This window comes from Melopsittacus undulatus, chromosome 3, assembly GCF_012275295.1.
Source record: "Melopsittacus undulatus isolate bMelUnd1 chromosome 3, bMelUnd1.mat.Z, whole genome shotgun sequence".
Classification (NCBI taxonomy): Eukaryota; Metazoa; Chordata; class Aves; order Psittaciformes; family Psittaculidae; genus Melopsittacus; species Melopsittacus undulatus.
The window spans coordinates 44,088,879-44,110,059 of NC_047529.1; the positions used below are offsets into that span (position 1 = coordinate 44,088,879).

The 21,181-nt window shown below is 36.5% G+C and overlaps 1 protein-coding gene across 1 annotated transcript in view; it reads left to right on the forward strand.

The window, feature by feature from the left end:
• Positions 1-21,181, forward strand: part of RIMS1 (regulating synaptic membrane exocytosis 1) — a 153,627-nt gene that overhangs the window by 80,310 nt on the left and 52,136 nt on the right. The window contains exons 19-20 of the mRNA XM_034060466.1: positions 12,163-12,275; positions 20,430-20,596. Of these exons, the coding sequence (XP_033916357.1) occupies positions 12,163-12,275; positions 20,430-20,596 (280 nt within the window). The remainder of the gene's footprint in view (positions 1-12,162; positions 12,276-20,429; positions 20,597-21,181) is intronic.

Below are 21,181 nucleotides of genomic sequence, written 5' to 3' on the forward strand. Positions count from 1 at the left end.
AGTTAAGTTGGCTTTTGTTTGAATATTTATCTGTCATCTTTCTGCTGTTCATGATAACTGTTGTGTTAAGAGTAAAATACTGGTTTATATTTAGTTAAAGACATTGGAAAAAATTTGAGGAAATTAAAAAATGAAAATTGAGCAGAAGGCCAAAGCTTCTCAAGGTTTAGAGAGTTGTTGATATCGTGAAAACCTGCATAGTAATGCTGTTTCACTGAACTTCTCTTTACACTTAGTGGTTGATATGTTTGCGTCTTATGTATAAAATATGCAAACAGGATGCGACGTTTCATTTACTTTGTTGTTACATATGCCTGTGTCAATATGGCTGCATTATGGCACATGGAATCAAAGGCTAAAGAGATTCCTTCTCAGCATAGTACTTTGGTGTTGTCAAAGTGACTGGCTTGTCCTTTTGAAGGGGAAGTTTTCTGATCTTACCCATGTTTAATACTTTGTTCAAGCTGAGAATATATTTGCAGAGAAATACATAATTAAATAGATTTTATAAAATATTTTAGATGGGTTTGGCAATATATTCAGAAATAGTGACAGTATGCATAAACTTTATACTACTGTAAGAATCTAAATCCTGTCATGACCGCAGTATTTGTTCTGATTTAGTTTCAAATTTTAGTATGAATTTCACCCCTTTAATCCCTATCAAATGAGTATCAGGGTCAAATGGAGTGGCTAGAAACGATCTAACCCTAATGTAGGGTTGAATCCAAAGCATATTGAGGTCTGTAAAAAATTTCCATTAACTGTATGTGGAACTGAATTGTGTCCTTAGTGATTTAAGTCCGTAATCACTGTGGTTATAGATGATGTCAAAATCTATTGCAGTATAAAAATATTATAGGGAGCAATTCAAAATGCATTTTCTTTATTTATAAACAAAGCTACATTTTGGTGGTCAGAAGTGACATCCTGTGTTTCAAAGAAATTTTGTATGATATTTTGTAAGGTATCGCTTTTTATAGTAAAGAACTACTTTTTCTCTATACAACTTCTCTTGCATCAGGACTGTTGAATGCACATACAAATAAATACATCCATGAATCTGTGTCTGGTTTAGAAATAACAGTGATTGCTGTAAAAAGATTGAGTCTCTGTATGTCAAGACTGGGGGGTTTATTTACTCTTTGTATATTCAGGAGGCACAGAAGAATCCATTCAAGTAATTTTATTACTCTTCAAAGCTCACATTATGGGACAAATGAGAGTTAATGAAGGAGCAAGAGACTGGTAGTTGTTTTCGTCTTGAGAAGCAGAGTGATACTTAACTCCTCATCTTTCACCTTTAGCTCTCACTTGTAAATTACAATATCCACACTAATAAGGCTTTTTATAGGACTGACATTGCATCTCAGACATTCCATTTTCTCATTGTCAAGTTTAGAACTGAAAAAATGGTTGTGTCTACCAGATGGTGTCTCAGTTACTGCTCTGGTTGGCAGTTTTGAGGATCATAACAAGTCAACTTGTGAAGAAAATAAGGTAGTTTTAAAAGGTGCATATAAGTAGACACACTTTATTAAATAAAACAAAACAGAACGCCAAACCAACTCATAGAAGGAACTCTTACAGAGAAGACCAAAGTAGTGATCCCTATTCCATTACAGAATTTGATTTAGTACCTTGTGAATGTGTTCTAAAGAGAATAGCAGCTTTGTCTAGCTTTGGAGTGGGGAAGGGAGGTTTTCATGTGGGACATTTCTAACTAAATAACATTTTTAGCAATACCAGCACATGCAGGCTTTTCAAAGTGCTTACAGTTAAGATTGTAGGCTTCTGTAATCTTTAGTCAGTGTTATTTTATTTTAATTCCACTGATATTCAAAGAAGTCATGGCTGTATTCCTTTCCTTTGCAACCCTGTCACCAGTATTTCTGAGAGTGCAAGACATAGTGGGATGTTATTGTATCCAAAGGTCTTGAGATGCTTGAGTATTTAAAGTTATTCTGGTAAATGTGTGTCTGTGTTTATTATCAAAAAGTCGTGATTCAGTAGTCATTACCCTAAGATACGGTACTTAAGAAGTGATTTTGGTTTTGTTTTGTTTTAATTGATAATTTTATTGAAGGATGTTTTGGCTTATTGTTTAAAGCAGTGAAACTCTAAGCCCTGGTAAGGACAATGGCCTGCTCTCAGTGTCATCCTGTGCCAAATTGCAAGAGATTTGCATCAGTGGTTTTTTTTACTTGCATTGTGTTTGAGTGGAACTGTGCAAATCATTCATAAGGGTGGGGATTCTGCATTGACATTGTTTTTTCAGTTGTTTAACAACTTTGCTATGTAGTTGCATGGGTTTTAAATGATACTTTTGTATAAAGCATATTTCTATGATCTTTCCTCGGTCTTTCCTTTTTCATTGAAACTATCAAACATCACAGACTTCAATAGGTTTTGAGAGTGGGTCTCTACAGTTTTGTATAATGGCTAATCATTGTGTTGATTAAGAAAATTAATACAGCCTGAAGATCCACAGCATTTTTCTACACTCCTTTTTGGCCACTTTACATAATGCTAGGGATAATGTTAGGAAATCCAGCACGTAAATAATAAAAAAATATATATTATGTACTATTGAAATTTAGGGATCAGTGAGATAAATGTCCAATGACTGTTGTAGAGAAATGATCATTAAGAGCTAATTCATGCAAAACAGGTCTTTCTCCCTGCATCTGCTTCTGTTTGGCTCTTCACAGCATGATTTCTTTTTCATAACTTGGACAGTGTGTTTTCATGTTTCAAAACTCCCATAATGAGGGTCAGGTTTGTAATAATCAGCATCTATTTACATATAAAAAGCATGTATAAACATAACTGAAGTAGTGTGGTTGTGTGTGTTTCCAGTGGCATCCGTTTACAACAATAGGCCTTAAGCAGTGACCTTTAGAAAAGCAAAAGTGTGACCAAAATAAGTGTTGCTGTAAGCTCATGTTAGAAAAAGCTGCATAATGTTTGTACAAAGCTTCTAGGCAGGATGAAGTGAATGTGTGCATATGTGCTGTTTTGTGAGGGAAAGCTACAAAGACTCTGCTGATAATGAATGGGGGTTACTTATATAAAGTTCATGTGTATAATATACGTACAAGTCTTTAATGGTAGTCACATCCTACAAGAATGTAGTATTTTGATATTCAGTGTTTCATTTTAACAAATAATGATCAGAATTTTGTACAGAAAATCAGTATGTTGTCAAACAATACATTTGAACTGCAAATACATTTTTATGTTTAACCAACTTAAGGTCCTGAACAAAATTAATAGCTAGTCAAAATCATTCTGTCTATATGTACTTGACCTTTGAAATGTCATTGCAGTGAGAGTGTTGCTTGAGTAGTGGTAAAAGATCAAACCCTTCCAGTTAAAACACTTTTTCAGATCCGTCAGTATAAAACTTGACTGGCAGAAGAAAAAAAATAAGCAATTTCAATTTTAGCTTTTAGACATTTAGCACTGTTTGTTTTGTCTTCATATTTCTGGTTTTAATTTGAAATTATTAGGTGGCACTACATATGTTGAAGCAGCTTGTGGAATCTTTATTCATGCTGGAGAGTATTTTTCTCAGCATTGCTGAGATACATTTAAAGGAGTGCAAGCTTCATAATCTTTTATGCTTTCCTTAAAGACTGATTTTCAGTAGTCCAATGGTTATTGAGTATTATAGATTTTAGTTAATAGAAAATGAATTTACAACACTTATTATTGTAGAAAAGGTTTCAGAATCTAAAACAGGGCTATGTGTTTCAGGAGTGTGAGTGATACTTAAGGAATTTTTAGGTTTTTATGTCATTCATAAATTTGAGTATGACAATACTGCTTGAGCAGAACACTTAAAGAATCCACAATCTGGTTCTCAGTAATTTCATTCTTCCTATTAATTTTAAAGAAAAAGTCATAGGCTTTATTATTTGTCATGGTTTATCATTTTGATTTTCTACATTACTTTTACATATGCTGGAGTACTGCCTACTGTACATGCCATTGTCACTTGTAACACATTTCTTTATCTAACTTTAAATTTGCTGATTTCTTTTTCTGTTTCCATCATTCCGTGCATTTAATTCATTGAAGAGCAAGAGACTTTTAAGTCATCCACAACAGGTAAATATTTATGTAATTTTTTACAAATGTTTGGCAACTGTTGATACTGGCTTTTCCCTCAGTATAGTCCATGTCTGTACAGAGTATTTAGTTAACAGTGTATAACAGATGGAAAGCTTGTTTCTCAAGTATCTGTATGCTATCTGATGCCCCTCTTTAAAATCTAAAAGTGTTTTTTCACTCGTGATTTCTGATTTTACTATTGAAATGCAATATATTGGATTTAACAGTAGTAGTCATGGTATTTTACATGGCTCAGAAGGTGCTCAATTGAGTCAAAGGTCACACAAAGATTAAAATTTTACCTAAACTCTTTCTGATCTCTGCACATCTGCTTCTAAGAGCGCAGCCATGGCTCTTGGCATCTCTGAAGGATGTTTCATAGGTGTGGGCTTAGAAATACTTGAAGGTAATGATGGTCAGAAACTATTCTTCTTATGCAGAGATATTGTGAAGAATGAGATGTGTTTTATTTGCATGACAAGCCATTGACAGTCAGAAAAATCATTTTATAGGGCAGGTTTCTAGGGGCAGACATTCAGTGCTCACTTCCTAGGAATTCTGTGTGTCTGTACTGATACCGGTGAATCAGTGAGTTCAAACAACAGGTATCGAAGGCTGTACCACAAAGTGAAAAGCATAGTCTGTCGTGTCCCTATCAAGGCAACATTCCAAAGGAGCCCTATTTTTTTGTTTTTGAAAGCTTGGAGAGAAAAAATGAAAAACAAAACCAAAAAAAAGAGTTCTTTTAATCATTTTAATGTTAACAACAAAATACAATCATAAACATTAATAGCACAGATTAACCTTCTCTGACCCTTAGTTCTGAGCCCAGCAGATCTTGGGAGATTCTGGTCTGAATACAGCTTTGGTGGGTCAAAGCCAAACTGAGCTGAACTTGAATCAGAATTATCTCTTACAACCTCTTTACTTTCTGAAAGGGTGAATCCCACTGACACATTAATACTTGCTTAGGTAAAAATACAGCAGGTGCTCCAGTAGCTACGAATTCCAGCACTCATGGTAATACTCAGGAATATGTTTTTTAAAAAAGATGAAAAAGAAATAATATTTAAATATTAGCCATTGCAGGTTATTTTACAGTGTTGAGAATGTACTATGAGATATCTTAAGCAAGTGTTAGGAATAGTTGATTTACCGATTGATTCTGTCATTTTTTGCTTTCTTCAGTATGTATATTTCTCTGAAACAGAACAATACAAATCAATCATGTCAGTTTGTTGTTTATGTCTTTCTGAAGCTTACAAACCTTGCTCTGTGGCTTGGACCGCTGTGGATGTTTCATTGTTTAGAACAGTTGACTTTATGCAGATAAATTAGACCATGCCAGTAGCAGGTTTGTAAAAGAGCTGGTTTGCATGAGATTTAAATGAATCTGGCCTAAGATTTGGGACTGCATAAAACATAGCAGGATCTTTGCACACATAGATTCCTCTGCCTCAAGTAAGCTGAATGCACATACAGCCTGGAAGCAGGAAAGAGCTGGGCAAAAGAAGAGGAGCAGGAAGCAGGAGAGTGCTGGCATCTCTAGGGGTCTACTAGCCCATTGTCACCTCAAAAGAAGCATAGGCATGAAGGAAAGCATATACTACAGATGTGAACAACACTGACCAGATAAATCAACAAAAAACACCCAAGCATCTGTTCCACTTAATCAATGGGAAGGGTTGCGATAAAGTCTCCAGCAGATGATGAAAATGCTGACTTTCATTGCTGCCAAAAGTAGGGGTTAACTTTATTCAAATTTCAAGAAGTATATATTTGTTTTCTTGTTGTTTTCTTTTAGATAAAAGCTTCTGTTTGGATCATTCTTGAAACTTTTTGAGGAAGAACTGAGTGTTGCAGCAGCCAGAACAGATTTTTATATTGGCTTATCTTCCTTCTAGAGTGAGTTATAAGACTCAGAATGGCCACTGTGCCTCTGTGTGTACTGGGAGATCCAAGCTGGGAGAACCAAGCTCATTTCCCAGCTTGGCAGTCATTTCTCAGCTCTGATTTGTGAGGATGTTCAGAGCAGTATCACATCCCATGGAGAGGAAACCCATGCACACAAGTTGAAAGGAGCCACAGCTTATTCTAGTCAGGTACAGGGACCAGGGCTGCAGAGCAGCCTTCAGAGAAGCTTCAGAGCCCATCTCCCTCACTATCTGCATGTTGCCTATAGGTACCTTTGAAAGTCATATATGCAAAGAACCAAGTTCTTTATCTTAGCAACAATTTGATTTTTCAGTGTTACTGAAAAAAAACATTAATCTGCTCATGATTTCAAAATTTTATGTGTTTTTTACATTTCACAGTAGAGTTTGCTGTGGATTTTTAGTCATGAAACCTACCACACGGATATTTTGTGTGTGCATATTGCAAAACTCATCCTGAAGGATGAAAAGAAATAACCTGGAGACTCTGTATTATTTCTACAACACTTCATCCTGGTCCAGCACAAGCATGAGATATTTCTGCTGTGCCACACAGCCAGCTCTCCAGTGAGTGTTCTCCTCCCTGCTCACTTCCCTTGTCTACTGCCCTACGGGATTTTCTCATCCAAATCTCACCACTGCTGTATTTCCCTGCCTTTGTTCTGGATGATGGTTCTGCCTAGTTTCTTCAGCATCTTCCACTTCTCACTTCCTCAAATGAGATGTTTGTGCCATTCCCTGTTGCCCTGCCAGAACCTGCTGTTTGTGTCCCAGAAATGTTGTTATGATGTAATAGTTTTTATGAGACAAATTTTCTTTTCAACTTGCTTTTCAGTAGCTTCTTTGGATAAGCAAGTATGTTTGCCATTTTAGACTTCCAGACCCCTTCCCTTAAAGTCTGCAGCTTAAAGGATGTGTGATCTGCTGGTAGATGTTACAGCTATCTGAAATCTTGATGCCAATTTCTTCTTGTTTTGTAGCTTACTCCAACTTTTAATAATGCAAATAAGACTTCAAGGATTTCCACATTGTACTGTTTGCCTTCTCCTCCTTTTGTGTCTTGACCATCTTGAATGGAAACATGAAGTTCATCAGGAGCAAATTCTGTCTTAGTTGCAGACTTCACCATTACAGAAAATGGTACAGTCAGTGCTAAGACATACGTAGTTTTTTTGTACCCTAGGAAAAACCAATATGGTTATCAGTTTTAATCACAGATCAGGTAATGTCACTAGTCAATCTGGCATTAGCCCATACTTGGGTTTGAACAAGAATGTTATTTTAGAAAGGTATTATCACTTAATGGCTGCAAGAAATGGAAAATTGTTCATTTTCTTAACCACCTGACCTTTAAAATGTATGTCTTGTTACTTGTCTGAATTTAGTCTAAGTTCATAGTACTGGGCATTATTGTACCTCTATCTGCTAAATTGAAGAGCCTTCTACTGTTAGAAATCATCCCATGTGTAAGTAATTATGGACCCAAATCAAGCCACATATCTCCTTTCTTTTCAAGATTGCAAGACTGCATCCTGGACTTCATACAATTCTTATGATTTCTCTCTGAGTCCTTTTCACCAAGAGTATGCTTAGAATGATAGTGTTCCTAAAATATCAGAATCCATTGACCTTAGCTGAATTGAGTATCTTCCAGTTTCCATGTTTATTTTTGATGTCCTAAAACTCCCTGTCTCTGTATGGCTCCTTACCCACCCTGAGGCAGAGCTCTGTGCACACCATCCGATCAGTGACACAGAGGTCAACACTCCCTCCTTGTCTCCTCTTCCTGTCCTTCCTAAAGAGCTTGCATCCCTCCATTCGAACACTCCAGTTACAGGAATCATCCCACTGCATCTCTGTGATCCCAATCAGATTGTAGCCTTTCAGGTGCATGCACATCTCTTGTTTATTACCCATGCTACATGTGATTGCGTAGAGGTGTGTATCTTAGGCCACTGATGAAGCAGAATAATAAACAAAGTAATAGCTAAGGGAATTTTGGTTTGTTGGGTGGAAGACCATTCAGAACTACACTGGGAAGTTAATTCTTGGTAGCTTGGTGTGGTGGGTTAACCAAAGCCAGCACTAGCTGCTTGCGCACTCCAGCCTCTGTGGTGGGATGGAGAATTGGAAGAGCAGTAATGAGTAAAATCTCATAAGCTAAGATAAAGACAGCTCGATAAATAAAAAGGAAAAATGAAGAGAAAATCAAAAATAAGGAAATGCAAAGGCATTCACTCACCACCTCCTATCAGCAGACCAATGCCCAGCCAGTCTCTAAGCAATGGCTACCTTGAAAGTCTACCCCCAGCTGTATTGCTGAAGATGATGCCGTGTGGTATGGAACATCCCTTTGGTCAGTTGGAGCTTGCTGTCCAGGCTTCCCCTCCTAATCTCCAGCCTACTTGCATGAGGGGGTGCAGAGAAAAGGGGGTGTCAGGGCAGTGCGGCATGAGAAGCAGAGGTGGCCTTGATGCTGTGTAAACACTGCTCAGCAATCACTAAAACATCAGCGTGTTATCAGCGCTGTTTTAGCCCATAATCTGAAACTTGACACCGTACAGGTTGCTGTGAAGAAAACTGCCTCTGTCCCAGCCAAACCCAGTGCACCTGGGATTACAAGAGTCAGACCCATTTATAAATACATTAATGGAACTGAAAGATAACATTTTGATTTCATGCATATGTCTGTCTTTACTCTCCTGCATGGCTTGATTGTTGATGTAAATTGTTGTGCAACTTTCATATTGTTTAGTAGTACTAAAAGATGTAGCTCTAAACTTGCACCCCTTATCTAAGCAGTCTGCTCAAAGAGTTCTTTTCTTTCAATTACTACTTATGCCGATTGACCTCACATCTCAATCAGCAGCTCTTGAAAAGATCAGAGCTCTTTAAAGTGTGGCTTCTGACACCAATGGGAGTAACATATATACAACTGCTACTGATGGTAGTTATAACATTAATTTGAAATACTTAAGTTAAATCTCCATATTTTGAATTCTAGGGCCACTGTAGAATTTAAAGGTCTTGGGGCTACAGTGCTTTGATCTGTAAACTACTGTGTAGTCCTACCCTTCAAGTGCCAGGAAAAGTGCTCTGTACATACTGATGTCCTAAAAGAAAGCAGATCAATATTTTTCTGAGAGGCAGGTTAAGTTTTTGAAGAACTGTTGATGTCAAATTTTCGTTATCTGTGGTAACTAGCTGTGTTCCAAGAAAGTAAAGTGATTGTATGGTGGTGTTACCTATGGTTGTTACAGCTCCTGCTGATGTGCTCATGTTAGATTTCTTTTCTGCTTCTTGTAATTAACATGTAAAGACTAAACTAAGATTTTCCTTCAGATAAAACTGATCAGGCAGATGAAATTTTCTATCAAAGAATTGAGCTAGATACAACATTTCTCAGATGTGTGTGGTAAACAAAGCTGGAAGGAAGTTGTATTTTCTAGAGCAGACTTAATGTTTCACACAGTTGCTTGCTTAGAAGTACATTGACAGGTAATTGGTGCTATATTACACTTGATGCCATGAACAGAGCCAGTTTTGCCCATCAGAGAATTTAGATTACTTCACAGTCCTCATTAATTGTTCCCATTTTATTTTATATAATGCTATCTAATAATGAAAAACAGAACACAAGTGAGTTGTTAAGGTTAAGGATTTAAACATAACAAAATCAAGAATTACAGAATTAAGGTTGAATATTTACCCAACCTGGACTGTGGTAATTTTCACCTATAGTCTCCGAAATAGCATCTCATTTAATGGTAGAATATTCTTTCTCAGGTGTTGTAAATAATGGAGAGTAAAATTATAGCATATATAAATGTAAATGGTGACAGGGTGAAGCACCTAAAAGTCACACAATGAGATGGTTATTTTTTTAGAGTAACTGTAATCTGTGTACCATAAACACACAGGGCTAAATTTTTAAAGGGGTCTCAATTTTCCCTCTGATTTTATATCCTCAGTCTATTTCATGCATGTATGATAGGATTAAGATACCTGAGTTTTTTACTTCAGTCGCTAATGGTATGTCTTAATCCTTTCATATCTGTCCTTAAAATGAGGCCATCTTTAAAAATTTCTCCTAAAGTGCTCGATTTTGCCTTCAGATACCTCCATGCAACTTCCATTGAAGTAATTGGAGCTGTGCCCGCATATCTGATGGTGGAACTGGACTCATTGCAATTAAGGTACACATTTACTGGCATAATTAGTCATCCGGAATGATCACTGGGCCCAGACTGACATACTGCTTGTGCAGAATTTCCTAGATTGGATTCTCTGCGCGTGGGAGATTGAAGATTACAGTGATAACTTTATTTTGTGCCTTAAATTTGTAGTTGTAGCAGGATTTTACTGTAATTTAGCATATTAATTTTCCTATTTTTAAATAAGAAATATGAAAGGAAGACATGAAAACGGCATATTTTTCACAATGATGTCTTTGTACATTTTTTCATACCAAACCAGTAGACACACATTCCATCATTTCTACAGGCACGTTACAGAGTATGTGCATGCACAGTTGTGCTTTCTGAAGTAGGATGTAGCTTAAAATATCCAACCCTGAGTACACTGTTTTTTTTTGGGGGGGGGGGGGGTGGTTTGAGGGGTGTGGGGTGGGGTCTTTTAGCTTACAAAGCACAGAGGGAAGAGTAGGTATTTAAAGAATTCCACAGTTACCTAACAGGAAAAAAACCCCACATATGAAAACTTTAGTACCTCATGATTCACAATATATACAGTACAATAGAGAACTTATTTTCCACTAATTTAAAATTCTCTTTTGTGATTGAAAATTGCTTTCATGCAGCTTTTAGATTGGTGTCTCTCTCCTGTCTGCTCTGCGGAGGGGCTGTTTACAAAAATCTTGACTTTTAAAACTAACAGGTTTGGAGAGAGTTGTTTAAATCCATGGCTGGCCCTAAAGCAGAAGACTTTGTGGAAATTTTCCCAAAGGAAATGGCAGTCTTGAATTTGTGACCTCTTGTTGTTTAACCCAGGACATGACCCCACAAAAAATGCCATCTGAAAGAAGTTGTTCTGGGATATTATAACCTGTTAAAGCACAATAAAACTAGTGAATACTCATGTGACTTAGAAAAGTTACAGATGAATATTTGGGTCTAGTTCTATAAATGTTAAAAAGTGCCAGTTTTCAAGGTACTGGTTTTATTTGGTATTTCTTTGCATTTATAGTGCTACCAAGTTTAAGAATGGCAGAGTATGTAGTTCCCTATGAAAATTATCCATTACCACAAAGGTTGAACTTACTTTATGGAAGCCTTAGCCCATGGGCTTTCACACCATTCTTTGTTAGTGCGAGGTCATCTTTGTGTGGCAAGTGCAGCTAATATTAATTGCCATAACTTGTTCAAATTGAAGATGCTCTTTATAACACCACAATATGATGAAGGTTTAAAATTTGATTTCTTTTTTTTTTAAACAAACACTGTCATAGAGGAGTTGAAAACACAAGAACAAATAATTTGTTTGAAATAGAACATTAGAGAGCAAAGTAGTGCTTTTAAAGGACTTTCTGTAAAAAAAAAAAAAAAACAAAAGTTACTGTACTTTTTTACTATGACTGGTTGAATGGAGAAATTATTCCTTTCAAATAATCTTTGGCTATGGTAATCAGCTATGTTTTAACATAGTAGTAGTAGTAGTTAATTACTTTAACATGAATTTTAATACCTGTTTAATGCATTAATTCTTAGAATACTACTGTAATATTTTCTACATTTAAGCAAATACATGGTTAGATGATCATGGCTTTATGTTCCCTGCATCCAGAATACTGAACAGGTTCATAATTCAGCCTATCACCAGAATTCTTTCACTTTTTTCATACCTATTGCACCAGCTTTATTATGTGTAGGAAGTTGGGATCTCTATCCATTTTCAGGAAAAGACTCTTGCAACGGAAGGGATTGATTTCTCGACATTAGTGTTCCTTTGTCCTGTGTTTACACCCTGCTTGTTCTACGTTTGTACATTTATTTGTTTCGTTGAGAAGGAAATAGGCTAAAATTATTGCTAAACCATTTGTTTTTCCAGAAAGGTTTCACTATTTTTAATTGATTTTCATTGTGTGTTTTTGCAGCAAGCTTAGTAGTGGAGGAGCGAACAAGACAGATGAAAATGAAAGTGCACCGTTATAATCAGACATCAGGGTCTGGTTCTAGTCAAGAATATGAGCGTGAGCAATATACCAAGGTAAAGTCAGTAGTATTGAAATGATGCTTTGGCTTGAAAATTGAAGGCATAAACCTGTTTATTCAAAATATTATGTAACCCTCAAGAACACTATGTTATAAAGCCTGACAGAAATGTCTTTGAGCAACAGCTTTTTGACATTGTTTTTACCCCCATCTGATGTGCATTAGACTTAGTCTTTGTAAGTCAGCTTAGGTCTTCATCACCTAAAATGAATCTGAAAAAAAACAGAACACTTCAAAACAAATTCAGGGAAGAAAAATCCTTCAACAGTTGTTAAACAAAGCCCTGTCTCCTCTAGTTTAGGAAAACCATGAAATGCAAATCCCTGGAGGCTGGAAAACTGAGCCAGGGAAATATCATTCTATATTGACCCCACCCATTCTCTTCCGTTGCTGTGTCTGAAGTGTAGAGTGCTAGGCAGTATTAGATCCAATCCCATATAGGTGTTCTCATATATTTATAATTTTCTTTCATCCTAAAAATATCACAGATAAAATATTTGATTTCTTGAAATGCATACTGATTACTTTCATCTCCTTTTGTAATAAAAGTGTAAAGATTTCCTCTGATAATTAAGTGCACATGAAATTAAATTATGTGGAGAGACCTTTTTTTCCTTGATAATGCTAAAATGATCTCCTGCAATCTTGTAAGTTTAAAACTACAGGATTCTGAGCAAACTGCTGCAAATATCTCACACATCTGCACTGCAGCTTCCAAATCAAGCTGTGAGGGGCATGAGCGGAACTTTCTGCCAAAGACGTTTTGCTTTGTTATGCCGAACAGAGAGGAAACATTTGCAGGAGTCAGAAGGGAAATGTTTGATTAGATTCTGTGTTTCCTTCTAGAAATACAGCCCTGTGTTGGTGTAGCCAAAGTAAACGGCAGAGATGAGCAGTGGTAACTCAGTCGTGGGGGTAACATTCCTGCAATTATCTTCTTCCAGTGTCATTCAGAGTAAAGTGATTTCAGTGAGTGACCACAGGACGGCAGTATGCATGTGAAAGTCCACTCTGAAAAAATTAAGGCACACATAGCAACTGTATGCATTAAAAATAAGGTCTCAGAATAACAGTAGTTGGAAGAAAAACACAGCTTTTATTAATTTAGACTTTCATGCTTCACTAGCCACATTTCAAAGATTTTCTTCACATCAGTGAGAACTAAACACTTATACTTTTATTTCTACAACTTAAAAGTGGCAAGCTTTCCAGTTATGAACCAGTGCCATGCAGAAAAGAGCAACCTTTGTCAAGCTCTCCACAGTTGCAGACATCAGAACACTCCTGGCATTTATTGCTGTAGCATAAGCACCAGACTTTCTGTCCCTGCCCCTCCAGGGTCACTTCTGTGTGTTCCCAAAATTGATGCGTGCTCCTGGAGACACAAGTTAAAATGACAGATAAGTGAGTTGTTTCGAGATCACTCCACTGTGAGCACAGAACTTAAATGGACAGTTCTCAAAGGGAAGAGAAATAAGAGAAACAAGGCTTTGTGTCCTCAGTTGCCAAATTGTGGTATATTGGGTTTTAAAAAAACCAACAATTGGGATGGAAATTTTCAGTGAGATAATATGTCAGAAGCCAGAATTTGTATAATAATTAGAACAACTCATTTGGTACTGGGTTTCTTGTTATCTTCACAAGAGGTCAACTCAGGACAAGAGGGTGAGAGGCAGTGTGTCTCTGAGGTACTTCACAACCAGTTAATATGTTAAGAATAATAGTACAAATGGGTCTGATAAATTTTGCAGGAAAGAGATGTGATGTGCAATCTGAGGACTTTGGCCAGGATGACCAAACATATACTGTTGTTCATAGCTAAAGGCCAGTTTTCTGCTTTGGATTAACTGTGCTTACAGATAGGTCTAAATGTTTGTATTTTTTCATTTTGAAACAATTTTTTTTACGCCTCGCTCTCTAAATTGGGCTAATGCAGATCCAATGCATGGTTACATAGTTGTTGGAAAACATCAACTTGCAATGTTGCAGATTTCTTCCATCCTCTAGTGCCCTAAATTTTCTACTATGTCTTTGGTTTTAAGAGATATATGGAAATTAAATCAAAATTGAAGTCACGGCCTGATGAGTTCTAAGTGGAACAAACTCTGTTGGAAATTGTTATATTCAGATTTATTTTGTTTTTAAGTATGACCACAACTCTGTGGAAGAAAATTCTCTGTGTGCTGTTACAAGAAAAATGTTTTCAGAGTACCCAGTGTTCTGGCAGACATGTGCTCCTTTCTGTGCTATGGTAGTAGTAAGGAGAATAAATAAGTGGTCCTGAACCTTAAATCAAAAACTCTTTAACCTTTCATGGTTTTCTACATGATAAAGGTGTAGTCCTAGATAGGATGGTCCAACATAATAATAAATAAGTGCTGAGAACAAATTGTGTTAGCACATTTTAACACTCTGTACTATGTTCAGTGGTGTAGCTGATTAATATCATTGTGGTGATAGCCTCCACTTTAAAAATGTTACTAAAGCAACCCTTGTGCTACTGGCTTTCTTTACGCTCAGAAGATGCTGAAAGAGACAAGAAAATAAACCAGACAGATGAAGATTTAGACAGCTCTAACAAAAATGTAGTAAATCATATCAGGTGGCACACTAAAGCTAATGCCAGAGATTTCTAAGGACTTAAGAATATACCTACTTTCTGCTGCCAAAACCTGAGGAAAGTCTTTGAAAGCAAAACTTATTTTAAATTAGAAAGAAAATTGCATTCAGTGGTCTAATAGATATTCCGGAATAGAGAGAAAGAAATATGAAATGACTTAAAGAAACGGCGGTTGCAAGCAGAGTTTGTCCCACTTTAACAGAAATGCGTCTTTGTTTCCCACTGCTTCAGAAAAGAAGTATTTATATTTACATTGAGAAAATCCTCCCTTCTAGTTTTCAAAGCAATCCTTTCACAGATTTGATTCTTCCACTATGTGCAAAATTCTCTAGACCTTTCAAAATTTTCCTGCAGTGTGGACCTGATCTCTTGCAATAGTTGATTATGTATATGCAGAATTAATTCCTTGAATTTAAATGTTTTTTCTCTTTTATTGAAACAAGCCTTTGTCTTTTCCAGAGGGATTGTAACATGGCCTTTGCAATTTCTGGTGCATTTCTTCCATTTTTGTAATTTCTCCTATTCAGTTTCTCAAGCTTCTAGTGTCAGTAAGCAAATACTAGTTTTTTCAAGCATGCACCATGCAAGTTGGTGTGTAAACATTTTTAAACATCTGTGCTTTAAACATCCATTATTGGATTTTGAATAGGTAACTGCTGTACAGCATCTGTGTAGGTCTTGATGGCTGTTCCATCCTCATTGTTTTGAGACGTTCATAGAGCTCACATCCTTAGTGCCTTCAGTTCCAGTGGAAGGGCTCCGTAGTTTATGTGAAACAGTTAAATTTTAAAAAGTTAAATAGTAAATAAACAATTATAATAAAAACCAAACCAACAAAAACCCCACAAAAATCACGAAGACCAAAACTGCTGTAGATTTGTCAGAACGGTTTAAACAAGACCTTTAAACCTCTGTTTAACTTCTTTCTTACATACTGTAGTGGCTATTATGCACTTATTTGTGCTGTTTCAGTGTTTGAGAGAATGAAAACACTTTGGTAGCATAATTCTGGTTTTGCATAGATATAAATTATAGTATATCTTTATTAGGCTCTTTAACTCAAAATAGCAAGTTTTTTATTCCAGATTCTGTGCACGCACACAACACAAACACTGCGCTGCAGCTGCTCCAGTTTTCCAGGGAATGTGCAACACATTTTTTTGGAAGGTCTGTTAACTCAAAGAGAGCTACTGATCAGAGCACTGTAGTATGTACTTAAAAGGACATAAATCTATATTTAGATGCCCTTCTGACTGAGTTAAGAGTGTATGGCATTGGAAAGCATTTAGCATACAAGAGTCATCATTGCATTAGTTCGGTGGCACTCTGTGAATTTAACTTGATCATTAATGTTTACAAGGAGGGACTGGATAGGAGGCTCAGGATGACAAGAGTCAGGCTGCATTTAGTTTTATGCTATACCGGGCAAAGCATGGTTATGTATAGGGAATGCTCTTGGACATTGATGTGATGAGTATCCGCTTCTTTTGATCCCACCTTCATCCAACTTCCAAGAAAAAGAATTATTATATATTCTACTGATATGACAGTTTCTTCAATACTGGTAGGATTTCACAAAATTCAGTGAGGTTCATTCAGTTCTATGAGGTCCATTTGTTCATCTTGTGGGCTTCACTGCAGTTTTCCCATGGTTTTACTTGTTAATTTTCATATTCCCTGAGAGGAAGCTGAGTGGTGTTCACGGTAGTTATTTGGATACAATTGTGGGAAGGATTACTTAGAGTGGTGCTTACTGGGTTCTGGACCATCACATGAGCTGCTCCCAAGACACATACCCAGATGCTGGTAGGAGTCAAAGATAAGACCTGGACACACCAACTGGGCTGTGAACCCTGACAGAATTTTGGAAGAACCCTGTGTGAGCACTTGTAAAACTCAAGGTAATTTGTGCATGATTCAGCGTTTCCTGACAAAATTCCTTGTTAGAATAGGGTTTCTCAAAAGGTAGCTGTAATCTCAAGAGATGCATAAGCCTCTGAATGAATCTAGCACTTACTGTTTCTGGTCTGGATTTCTCTTTCCTCATTTTAATCCCCATTTAATTTTATCATTTAATTTCAAATTTTAACCACTTAATGGGGCACGTATTTGCAGAGGTTAGTCACCTGAGGCTTTTTTTTTGTAGTCAAAGGAGGGGACACTGCTTCAGTTTTCAAAGTTCCAAAGTCTTGTATTCAACATAGTTTTAGGAGATAAATCTAGAAACAGAAATGCTTATTGAAGAGAATATAATTAAAACAGACTATTAAATTACTTCTACAATGTGCCTTGTAGTCAGTAAAATTGCTAACATTGTTAGTCATTGAGTAACTGTAAAGATATTTATGAAGTACAGTCATTTGATTCACATCTATCCTCTTTCCACTGACGTAAACACATCTGCAGTTCATCATACCTCTTTTTTTCTACTGGCATAGAAGCAGCAGCTCCACAGGTGGTAAAGTGATTGGAAGAACTACATTCCAGCTGTTTATGTGTGAGATAGTTATACTCAAATTTCTGTCTCTGTAATGCAGAAGCAGACAGTGTGGATAGTTTGGACATCTGAAGCTAGCTGCTATTAATGTTTAAAAAAACAGACCTACTCTTTCATAATTGCTGTCAAAGCCACTGCAAACTTCAGCAACTCTCCTAATGTGACAAATAATGCACAGAAATGTTATATAAGCTTTAATTCTGAAAGATACAGAGCTTAAAAGAAGTGATTGCACTGAAATTTCACTTTCTTTTCCAGCTTCAAAATCACACAATATATAAATATTATGTGATGGGGAAATATAAATAATATATATATATATAATATTATATATAATATCACAACAAATACATGCAGAGTTATGAAGAATAGTAGTTTTCAATATGAGCAGAACTGTACCATATATGCTTTTTAGCCCAGTTGGAAACCTTCAGGCATTTCGTTAATACAGATACCAAATAAGTGGATCTTAGCCCATGATATTTTTCTTCTGATAGGTTCAGGCTTATTGCAACAATAAAATGTTCTTTTAATGATCACTGCATTGTGGAAGAGTGGTATTTACTTCTCTCTGTATTTGAGGGAATAAAAAAGGGTAACTACAAAATTGCTTTCATTTTTTTTTGTCTGTTATCTGAGATGACTGATTATCAGGCTGTACTGAAAAGCGGTAGGTAGGGAATAACTAGGAGAAGTTGTATGTCTTCTATAAAGGACAGTGAATTCAATAGAAGCAGCAGCTATAGGGAGGAAGAGCTAAACCTGGAAGAAGTAGTAGTAAAATATAAACCCTGTAGCACTTAGCATTGACTTTCAGCATCACCACTTCTTGTGCTAATCTCTATTTCTGTGAAGGAAGAGTTTTCAGTTTCTTGGGAATCACAACCTTGGCATACTGTATAAAGGGGTAGTAAAAGCTCAGTGTTGCCATGGAAATCTCATTTAGGAAGGGATTCTCCATGCTTTATGCAGCAGCTCTGTGACTGGAATACCAAGACAAGTAGAGCTGATAAAAATGAGAGTACTTCGTGATTCCATTTTGGAGAGGTTCATTTTGCAGTCTGAAAGAGAGCAAATAGCGAAGTCATTTAACAGAGTCTACAAGCCATTTCCAAAAGTTTATCTGAATAAACTTACAAGCATGGTCTCACCTTAACCCCACTGATCGTTCATATTCAGAGCGTCACACCGAGTTACTTGGAAAGAAATCTGCTTGCTGTAATTGAAATTATTTTTAAATATTAGAGCTCTTGAGTCCTCTGTGTTACCCACTTTATTAAATGAGTGTTCTTCTGCATCTGTTTCCACGTCAATGCCCGTTGGGCATGTTATTGGAGCTCAGAGTCATCATGCTGCAAGCTATTCTGAAATCGTCTGGAGAGTTTCATTTAGTATTTGAAGCTGAAAATGTACGTTTAGTTTTAGTTTAGTACAGAGCTTTCTCTCCCTCAGATGTTTTTATTTAGTCAGCCAGTACAAGCCCCTCACAGGGAAGGTATTACTAAAGAGTTACCTCAATACACACTCCTCAGGTCAAACCCATAGTTTTTTATTCATAAATTGGTTTGTGAATTTAATCTTAGCGTATGCCATCCAGGAGCTATGAGTAACCCTGAAACACATGTTGAGACACTAAACTTGTTTAACCTCCATTTCTCCTACAGATTTCTATATTTACAGTCAATACTTAGGATTCTATTTATTCCCTCCTCTACCTCTGTTAACTTTCTCATCTTAAACATTTTACCAAGAGTTTTTCAAGTGTGCCGTGGAGACCTCCAACATAGTTGCTGAAAGGCACCAGAGCAAGAGAGAATAAATCTGGCTTGAGGGAAGGAGGCCTGATACATTCATCTGTACAAACCCAAGGTTTTGTTTGCCAAGTTTTTAAAGTTAAGTCATGGTATTTGTGAACTGACTCAGCATGCAAACCAGTGCCCAGTTGAGCTGGGGATATTCGCAGACTGTCCCAGCTTTGTGTGTAACTCATAAATAAACTTCTATGACTTGCAATTTTACAGAGCACAGATGCTGAAAAGGTACTCCCTAGGGTGTCATGTCAAAAACTGCCTAAACTTCCCATGTGTTAATAGTTTTCCCATAATATGACCTGGAAGTATACCACTGTTTTAGTTGCTTCCCAGCCAAGGGTACCTTGATCTGTAATGATAGTGGTGTTTAGTTTTGGGAACCTGATAATGATTTGAGCCTCATATCTGTGTGACTGAAGGTTTAGGTAAGTGACATTGCTAGGACTGAAGCTTCCTTTAGTGTATGTCTGACTGATGATGTGAGTAGTAAGAGCTTTATGGCATAGGCAGTGTGGTGTCACGGTTTTAACTAAGAAAAGCTGTTGCTGTCAGCAGTTCTATCCTTGTCCATACATTCCTCCTGCTGGGTCTTCTGCTAGTTCTCACCATGCACACATGTAAGTGCAGCTGGGTCAGGGAACTGATCTGCCTGAAAACAAGCACTGTTTTTGCTGAGTTACCTTTCTGTCTGACGAGTCCTCTAGTGTCATGATGCAAAGAGGCATTCTGAGATTAAAAATACTTTTTTCCTTTTCCTATGGAATTTAGGTATTGAAATCAATCCTCAAATGTCAGCTTCATGTAGCTTTACATTTTGTTCAGACCTATACACAGTTCTGTTCCAAACTCTGTACAGTTTACATATACATGTACACTCCATATAGCTTTTTTTAATATTTGAAAAATAGAAGAAGGGTTTTATAGGCAATATCTGTCCACTGCAAAAACACTTCATTATTATAGCTCGAATGTACTAATGAACCAGCAACCTATTTCAATTCTACTGCTGTAATTTTTCAGGTGCCTTCTTTAGTCCATAAATATCATGTTTGATTTCTTCACTAGACATAAAAACATTATTTAATATAGGCATTTCTCTGAATTTCATACAGTTTTGTTACATTCAAAAGCAGAGAGCTTTGTCATACTTAGGACAAATTGTTTCAATATATGTATTATGTTTTGATGAGACTCCTCACCCTTTCTTTCTTTGATCTCTAGTATAACATACAAACAGATCAGTACAGAAGTTGTGATAACGTCTCTGCCAAATCATCAGATAGTGATGTCAGTGATGTGTCAGCCATTTCCCGAACCAGCAGTGCCTCACGCCTCAGCAGCACAAGTTTCATGTCGGAGCAATCTGAACGCCCTCGTGGCAGAATCGGGTGAGTTTTCAGTGCAGCTTCAATTGTATCACACCCCCCCTTTAATTCAGTGCCGGACTGCAACCAAAAATTACTGAAATTAGATAGCCAAAACATAAGAATTTATAAAAATTGTTACGCACATGTAAATGGTCTTTCATTGCTGGCCAGAGATGACAATATTTTTGCAGTTTTGCATCTAAAACAGAAAGTTAACGTTTTACAAGAAGATGACTGATTAGTAATGTATTTGTGGCAAACGGAAATTGAACACACACTGTCCTCTCATTGCTAGCTGTCAGAGAAATCTATATGTCAATAAGGTATATTAGCAGAAATAGTAGTAGATTTTTTTTATCTAAAGAAGTAGCTTTCATAAAAGCTCTATTTTTTCTTTCTTTCAATCTATAAATTTATCTACCTATTTTCTTTTACTTTGATGTTTTATGCATATGATAAGTTACTAGATTTGAAACAAGTATTTTATAGTAATTTTGATATCTCTGGTTCAAAAGTAGTTTAATTCATTTGTTTTATCAGTAATCAAATACCTATTTCATTCTTGATAATAACCTATTCTTGGTTTAGTGCTTTTTTAGATACACA